The sequence below is a fragment of the Cucumis sativus genome, chromosome 4 (assembly GCF_000004075.3).
Source record: "Cucumis sativus cultivar 9930 chromosome 4, Cucumber_9930_V3, whole genome shotgun sequence".
NCBI classification, from domain to species: Eukaryota; Viridiplantae; Streptophyta; class Magnoliopsida; order Cucurbitales; family Cucurbitaceae; genus Cucumis; species Cucumis sativus.
In genome coordinates, this window is record NC_026658.2 from 11,031,750 (window position 1) to 11,040,201 (window position 8,452).

The following is an 8,452-nucleotide window of genomic DNA, read 5'->3' on the forward strand; positions in this document are numbered from 1 at the left end:
GGATAGTTGCAAATTTAGCAGTTAAATTCAAAATAATTAAGTATATAGTAACATTTAAAAAAAATTACAAATATAGCAAAATTTGTCAAATTCTATCAATGATAGAGTCTATCACTGATAGATCATGTTGTAAAAATTGGTCTATCACCGATAGATCATACGAGTCTATCAACGATAGTTTTGCTATATTTGCAATTTTTTTTAAATGTTGTTATATCCTTAATTATTATTCATCAAATGGTCATCCATTACAATTACCCAAATAAAGAACATTGGGAGGGGAGAAGGCCACGAGGTTTCTTTGCAGCCGTGCACGCGTGAGGTGGAGATAACTATCTGTGCATGTTGAAGAAAAGAAAAATAAGAAAAGAAAAGAGGAAAGAGAAATGTAATTACCTTCCCTTTGTTTCTTTCTTCTTCTTCTTCGTTTTCTCTCTATTGTTCAAAACCCTAATGAAATTTCTTTATGGCTTTATTAAGTAGATGATACATACATCAATGTGAAGTTTAGGGAGATGAGAAGGATATGCAACAAGGATTTACGCGGTTCGGCCAAAATGAAGCCTACGTCCACGGGAAGGATCTTTCTTCATTGATGAAGATGAGTACAAAAAAAAAAAAAACCTCTCTTTTATCTCTTCTTTTTCTTGTATATGAAAAGCTATGTATATGTAAGAACTGATTTGTTAGTAATACACCTTTATTTTTATGAAAATCTGTAAAACATGTATGTGTTGGAATTCATTTTCTTTTAACATTAAAGAAATGGAATATCAAGCCAGGTAAGGTCATGTTCATGTTTACATTTAAAATTACACATGATGAAGCATTATCATGAAAGCCACTTGAATCAAAAAAGAAATGCCATCATAATTTTGAAGTATCCCTAATATGTCATTAGTGTGTAAGTTAAATTTCTCTAGAACTATGTTGAAGGATGTAAATAAATATCTAAAAGAAGGTTAAGGAATTAGAATTCCTTTAGATAATGATGAGATTAAAAATATATATCTAGAATAGTTAGAATTTTAGAGAAATCTTTGGTTTGGGCTCCTACGATTTTATGCCTATAAATAAAAGGTACGATCCTCATTTGTGAAAAAAGCAAACCAAGTAAGCAAAGAGAGAAAGAAAGAAAGCAAGAGAATTAGAGGGAAACTTTAAGTGTAGTGAGGGAGTCTTTTGAGAGCAAAAGGTTGTTCTCTCCAAAAGTGTCAGTTGTTCGTAAATTTTCTTGAAAAATTGTTGTGGATAGCTTTTTTAGAATAATATGTAGCAAATATATTGGTACATGCTTTGCAAATATGGCAAAATTCTCATTTATTAAAATATGTTTTATCTAAAACTTGTTGTTATTCTCAAACTACTCTTCAATATTGTATTTCTTCTCCCACTCTTTAGTGGAAAATTGTATTGGGTAATTTTTGGAATAGTATATAACAAATATGACATGCAATTTAAGAATGTTGCAAATACGAGATTTCCTCATTCTTGTAAATATTTTTTTATATTAAATCTGTTATTATTCTTAAACTACCCTTCAAGATATTCTTCTCACACTCTTTTAAGTCCTAGTCATCATTTCTTTTACGTTCTCTGCAATTCGTTCTTCCTCATTTGTAGATTTCAATTGGTTTTCGAAATCGGTAAGGGCATCTTCGTTTGTGAATCATTTGTCAAGTTGTTTGAAACTCATATGAAGATGAATTTCTGGTTTTCGTTTTGTCCTTCATTTTTATTGATTATTTCGATTTTATCCTTGTGGTTTTAGGAGTTCGATTTTTTTTGTATTTTTCAACGATTTAAACGATTTTTAAGTTTTATTTATAGTTTTTCTTTCTTTTCTTTTTTAGGGTTTTGAAGTGGATATACTACTATTTGGCATCCACAAATTCTTCTCTTTTTTTTTAATTTTTGTATTAATCTTGATTTTAGGATATTCAATGGTACATTAAATGCAATCTGATATATAATAGTTGTTGATTTGAAGAATTTAACTTTATCTACGATTGTTCTCTGCTTTCTTCAATGTGAACTTTGGAGTTGAATATAATTTCAAATGATTTTTTTTTATTCTTTACGTTGGTTTTGTTTTGGTTTTACTTTATATATCAGTTTTATATATTAGTGTTGTGATGTACTTATATTATACATATTAGTTGGTTGATATATATACTTACTACTATGTGATTTTCGTTTATTAAAAATGTTTGTAATTCATTGTAGTTATAGTTAAGTATAGTATAATCTTTGTATCATGAGTATCAATTGCATAAGTCAATGCGTTATTAAGTATATGAACGATATAACTTAGTGTATCATTATCAAGTATATCAACAATATATTAGTAAAATATATTAACATAACAATAAATTAAGTGAATCTTTATCAAGTATATCAATCAAGTTTACAAGTGTATATCAATAGTGTATCAGTTGTAGGACTTCAAGTATATCAAGTGTATTTAGGCAATTGAATTATCAGTCAAGAAATTAACTGTATTTGCAATACATCAATTTTATCAAACATATCACTGTATCAAATTCGATGAGTGTATCGGTGAAACATAACAAGTTTATCAGTAGTGCATCGAGTGTATCAAACTTATTAGTGAAACATTAACTTATCAAGTGTATCAAACTAATCAAGTGTGCAAGTGAAGCACAACATGAGGGTAAATTTGTAATTTTCCATTTTCAAATCTATAGTTTGGGTTTGGGTTTAATTTTGATATTTTTGCAAAACCATAAGTTGTGTGCTAGCTATAGGCCTAATCTATTAAACCTATCATGATAAATGTGCGAGAAGCCCTAAACATTATAGTAAGTGTAGTTTTAATATGTCAACAAGTTAATTAAGTTATCGTACACCAAACAATAAACATATCATCATTTTAAATACTTGAGTGTATTAGACATTAATCAGTAAATACTTGAAGTAACATTTGAAATGCATCAAGGATATCTTACAACAACTTACAATAAAATCAACATTCAATCAATAAATTATTTTATGGTAAAAAGTACGTGTGTTACATATCAAGAGTATCAGGTGTGTATCAAGTACGTGTACATCAAGAGCGTATCAAGTGTATAAAGACCCAAGGGGTATCAATAGGAACAAAGTGTAACAAGGAGAGTATTGAGTCTATAATTTGGCACCCGTCGATGTAATTTGACTTCGTTTTTGTTCAATTAAGCTCCAATTTGTCATCAACTCAAGATTCTACACATAGTTTACTCAAAAACTATAAAATAATCAAATTGAAACATAAAATGGTAGAACAATATTCCAAATTAAATGCAATTAGATAGCACATGTTGTGTGCTACATCAATTGTTTGAAACTCCCCATGCTTCATAGTTCCTTGGAATTCGTTGTCCCAAATGTGGTAAAAGAGTTAAGAAATTCAAATGAATAGGTTTATAGTTTAACCTTTCTAACATATTAATTAAGGTTCACCGGGGAGAATATAATGATTCTTGTTAATTAGGTTTTATACTTAAGATTTTTTTTGTCCTATAATTTGAACTCAATGGGAATGTGAAAGGAATTGGGACGGACGAAGTTGTACGAGATCAGATCATAGAGCGAGACCATCATTAAAACATCAAGTTGTACTCAAATGAGTATTGAGTGGTAATTGCTGTTGCCTTACGAATACAATAATGATTTACATATTCTTTGCTTCCCCACTCATAAATATATAGTTCACTTGAAATAAAAGTAAAATTATACAAATAATATTAATCCTAAACTTTTGTTATATCTTTCAATGTAAATAAACTTTACCATCATCATCCAAAATTTCATAAAATAATAACGTGGTTGGAAAATAGTTAAATATAATAAATTTTAAAAAATATTTACACGTGTCTATCATTTCAATGTTAGCTAATATACGCTAATGAAAGTCAAGATATCTTGATAAAATCTAAAATTTTATTATATTTTATAAAATAGTTATATAATTTGAAAATGCTAACGTAATTGCTAATTTAGTTAAACTAAAATTGTGGCAAGTTTCGTGACTCTCCTCCTCCCATACCAATATCATCTCTCACGAATTCATCGTAGGATAGTAAAAGAAATTTGATACTGTAAACGAAATTATATTATTTTGTAGTAAATAGTGTTGCAGGATAAATAACTCTATGGTTTTTTTAGTAAAATTATATAGATGAATCATATATTTTTATAAATTCTTATTATTGTAGTGAGGAAAAAAATATTAAATTGGTATGGAATAATGCATTTAACTTGAACAAGTTGTAGGATTGGTATGACAATTATTCAGGGGTGAACAGGATTTATAATGAAAACTTTTTCAAAGCATGGACTCATCTGGTAGTGTTCGAAATACGTATTTTATTTCGCTTACATCATAATTTTTCTAGTATCTTATGATCTTATTTGACTATGATATAGATGTTGAGCAATTAGAGGATAGAAATCAGTGTTTACGTAGTTTTGAAAGCATAAACGAGCAAAAGACATCAATAGAACAAATGAAAAATAAAAAAAGTCATTTATGCTTATTTTGTGAAGCCCCACAACGCCATGTGCGACATTGTAAGGCAAAGAGGGCAGTGCGCAGCAAAAGCATGCAGTGTCGCCCTAGAGTGCCACAATGTGTCCTGAAGTTTAATTTCAACACTTTTAAAATTTTGTCACAACGTTGCAATCCTGTGTCGCTTTTATATATATCCTTTTCTTCCACCATGTTTTCGCACCTTCAATTCCAGTCGTACTTCTATTATTTTCTCTCTATTTTCCAAGCTTTTAAGTCTGTTTTCGTCCACAAACAATTCCTCATCATCTAGCATATGTGGATGGAAGACTAAGATACAATTGTTCTAGCTTAGTTTTATAGAGATCTCCCTTTTATTTCTTAGAATTTGTGAGAGCTTATGAACTTAGTTCTATTATATATTTGGCTTCACACTCATGTTATTTGAATGAATTTTTATTATATGTTTGGATGCAAGGGGAACGTATGACTTTCGCTTTTATTTAGATCTTTGACTCGTGACTTTTTTGATGAGGTTTAATTAGAAGCAATAGGTTAGGTTAACTTGTTATTTTATTTAGATGAAGATTGTTCTAACTAACCTAGGACATGAAAATTGGTCATTCCAACTAAAAATCTCTTGAACTTAATGTGATTTGAAAAATTCAATTATATGCATGGATTTTCATCTATTTGATTTAGAAAAGTTAGAGCTACTTTGAAATGATTTTGTTAACTTCGTTAATTAAATTGGTTAGGTGAAAACGTTAGATAGAGCTAAAGTAATGATTCAATAAACAAAAGCTGATGAATGGGGAGAGATCGGCATAACCCAAGCTAGACTTTGTTTACTTGAATAATACTTACAATTTTCGTTGGTTCATCATGCAGTTTAGTTTTCTTGCAATTGAGAACGACCATAACCCTCTTATTATTAATCCACAGTAAGTAAATGTAAAATTATAATCTCTTAGAATTATTTTCTTCAAATAAAAAATAAAGTAAAAATAAAATAATGTCGTTTGGAAATTATATATTGAAATTGTAAAAAATAGAAAAATTGATTAACATATTTACACTTCTCAATTGTTGATGATGTAAATACTTGGTAAATTTTTCTATTTTTTTTTTTAAATCGTACTTAGAATCAAAATGTGCTTCAACACAAGAAGCTTAATAAATGAAAAAGAATATTTAATTTATTTCAAAATTACTCAAAATAAAGCCTCTATACTACAAAGATATTAATGAGAAGGAAATATTCGTTTTATTTTTACTCGCAACCAATCATATACAAGAAAAATCAGCTTCTCCAAAATTATGTGATAATGTATGATGATGATATCTCATTTGGAGTGAGGAAGGAATGGATGGATCATCTCAAATGGTATATGGTTTTGGTAATGGCAAGTCCTTCACTAAACCACATAGCAAAGTTTTGTCTGGAATATTGTACTCGTCTCTAAGGGAGCGAGCTGGTGATTGCACACTCATGTAGAGTTGTTGCCCCAAGTAACGATTTTCTGTCAATTCGGACCTCAAGTTCCACATTCCAGCATTGTCAAATGTAAGAAGTATGGCTGCCCACGACTTAGGGAACACTTGGATTGTATGTCTGCTCACAGCATCAAGAAGATTGTAGTTGGATCGTTTTTCTGGAGACCATCTCCCAGGCTCAATGCTGTAGAATATTGAAAAAAAAATCATTATAGTCATGCCTAAGTTGTATTTTTACACAATAATTGTTCAAACCCACGATACTTACGCAACAGCAAAGAATGAGTAGCCATCCAAATGCCATGACTGGAGGCTCTTCTCGTGGTTCTCAAAAATAATTTCTATGAAGTTGCGGAAAGTTGTATTAACAACATTAGGCGCAACAGTCACAGTGGTTACACCTTCGGCTAACCCCTCATCAGAAATTGTATCGTACTTGAACACCTTGTCAGTGATTTCAAAGTACTCAGCAAGCTTCAATGGAGTTTCAGGATCAACATGTGAGACACCATTGATGGCATATCGTAGCTTACCATCCACCTTAGTAGCTGAATTGACAAGCTTGATGGTACGAGTAATGTTGATGGAACCATAATGGTAGGAGCCTTGAGGATTAGGCCTTGCAGCACTGGCAGTGAGGTTCCAACGGAAGGTACGAAATTGATTGAGGGACCAAGCCCAACCCATGGGTGCATTTGGAATTTCAGGAGAGGCAGGACCTTTTCCATTAGTATATCGAACAATTCCTTTCCCAACAAGAGCGCTCTTAATAAACCTAGTTGATGCAACCATGTAATAATCTTTGGGCTCCTGGTCGGCTGTGACTAGCACTGAAAAGCATTGCCCTACATGGACGTCAAGTGATTTGTAATCGTTTTGCACAGTGTGAGAACCCTCCATCTCTACCAACTTCATGGTGTGTCCTTGGAATCTAAAGTTGAGAGATGTCTTGAGACCCACGTTGCAAACTCGATACTTGTAAGTCTTTCCAGGCTTCATGGTGAAGAGTGGCTCATCGATTCCGTCATCCTTTGATGTCTTTCCATTTATGAGGACACCGTCGGGTCTAGCAATCGAGCGACCGCTATCCAAAAATTGCTTAAGTGTGGTGTGACTCTTGGTGTACCAATCACCAATAAGGACCGTGTAATCGTCTTCAGGGTCAGCATACGGAACAGGAATGAGTAAACGACTGTTCACACGTATGCCACCAAAGCCTCCGGCTGCCCTGTGCATGGCAGTTGATGGATAGTAGAAGAAGCTGCCAATTTGGTCCTTAACTTGAAAATGGTAGGTGAAGTTTGTTCCCGGTGGGATTGGACAATTGGTTCCAAGTAGCCCATCTTGCCAAGAGTTCTTCCTGTGCTGAATTCCGCTCCTGCAAGTGCAATTCCAGTTAAATAATAAGTCAAAAGAGTTACATTACATATAATGAGAATATAAGTGGCAGTTCCATATATATACCAATGTAGAAGAAAAGGTTCGTCGAGGTTATTGAAGACGTTAATGACCAAGTTATTGTTGGTTGTGGAGTTTACATTAGGCCCGGGGAATTGACCATTGATAAGAATGCCTTGTTGGGGAACACCCAAGGGAGAGATGGTGCCATAGGTGACATTCCATGTGAAGAAGAAATAAGGGTCTTCACCACGGACCGTCGCCATCATTCCTGCAGCCGAGAGGCAAAGCAGCATGGTAAACATCATCCCAGCCATCTTCTACCTCTCCCTTCTTTTTGTCTATATTTTCAAATCACTGCTCTTATTCTCGAGCAGGCTATGTATATCCCAAGATGGGTTGTTGTCCGTTCCCTGATGGCTAACCCTTCGAATCCTTCATTTATATACAGTTTCTCAACATTTGCATCTTCAAGTTTTTCTCCTACTTTCTAGCCTTTCATATTTCCCTACCATTCGTTTTTTAGAAGAATGCAACCGTTCCTGATCTATAAACAAAATGTTTCATCCCATATTTAAATTTGTGGTTGACCAACCCTCCAAAAATAGTGGAGTAAAAGAGACACGTGGACAAAGGGAAATTACTTAATCTAAATTATGTTTATTAATTTTTTAGAAAATAGACAAACGAAAATTACTTGATCTAAATTATGTTTATTAATTTTTTAGAAAATTATCTTTTCATTGTACGTTTGTGGATATATGTCTTTTTCGTCAACATTAAAAAATGTGAGAATTATTCAAACTTTCGTAATCCATTGATGTGTACTAAATTTCACATTGGACATTTCCTACCCATTTGTAGTAAAACTTTGTGTTTCTAGATTACCTTTTAAACTGGTATGTTAATGTGAAATATACAAAACAAGTACTAAGGAGTTGGCCATAACTCTTGACTTCGTATAACATGTTTTCAAAAGGAATCTCTTGATGCCGTTAAGAAGGGCGTTGGGAGTATAACTCCCTACAAGTTAATGTCTATGCCGCG

The 8,452-nt window shown here is 32.3% G+C and overlaps 1 protein-coding gene across 1 annotated transcript; it reads right to left on the reverse strand.

Moving 5' to 3' along the window:
* Window positions 1-5,760: 5,760 nt before the first annotated feature.
* Window positions 5,761-7,837, reverse strand: LOC105435332 (L-ascorbate oxidase homolog). The gene is made up of 3 exons (XM_011656008.2): window positions 7,472-7,837; window positions 6,276-7,385; window positions 5,761-6,191 (listed from the first exon to the last, which is right to left on the reverse strand). Exons 1-3 carry the CDS (start codon window positions 7,720-7,722, stop codon window positions 5,891-5,893), a joined length of 1,662 nt encoding a protein of 553 aa, XP_011654310.2. The 5' UTR covers window positions 7,723-7,837; the 3' UTR covers window positions 5,761-5,890.
* Between the last annotated feature and the right edge of the window lie 615 nt (window positions 7,838-8,452).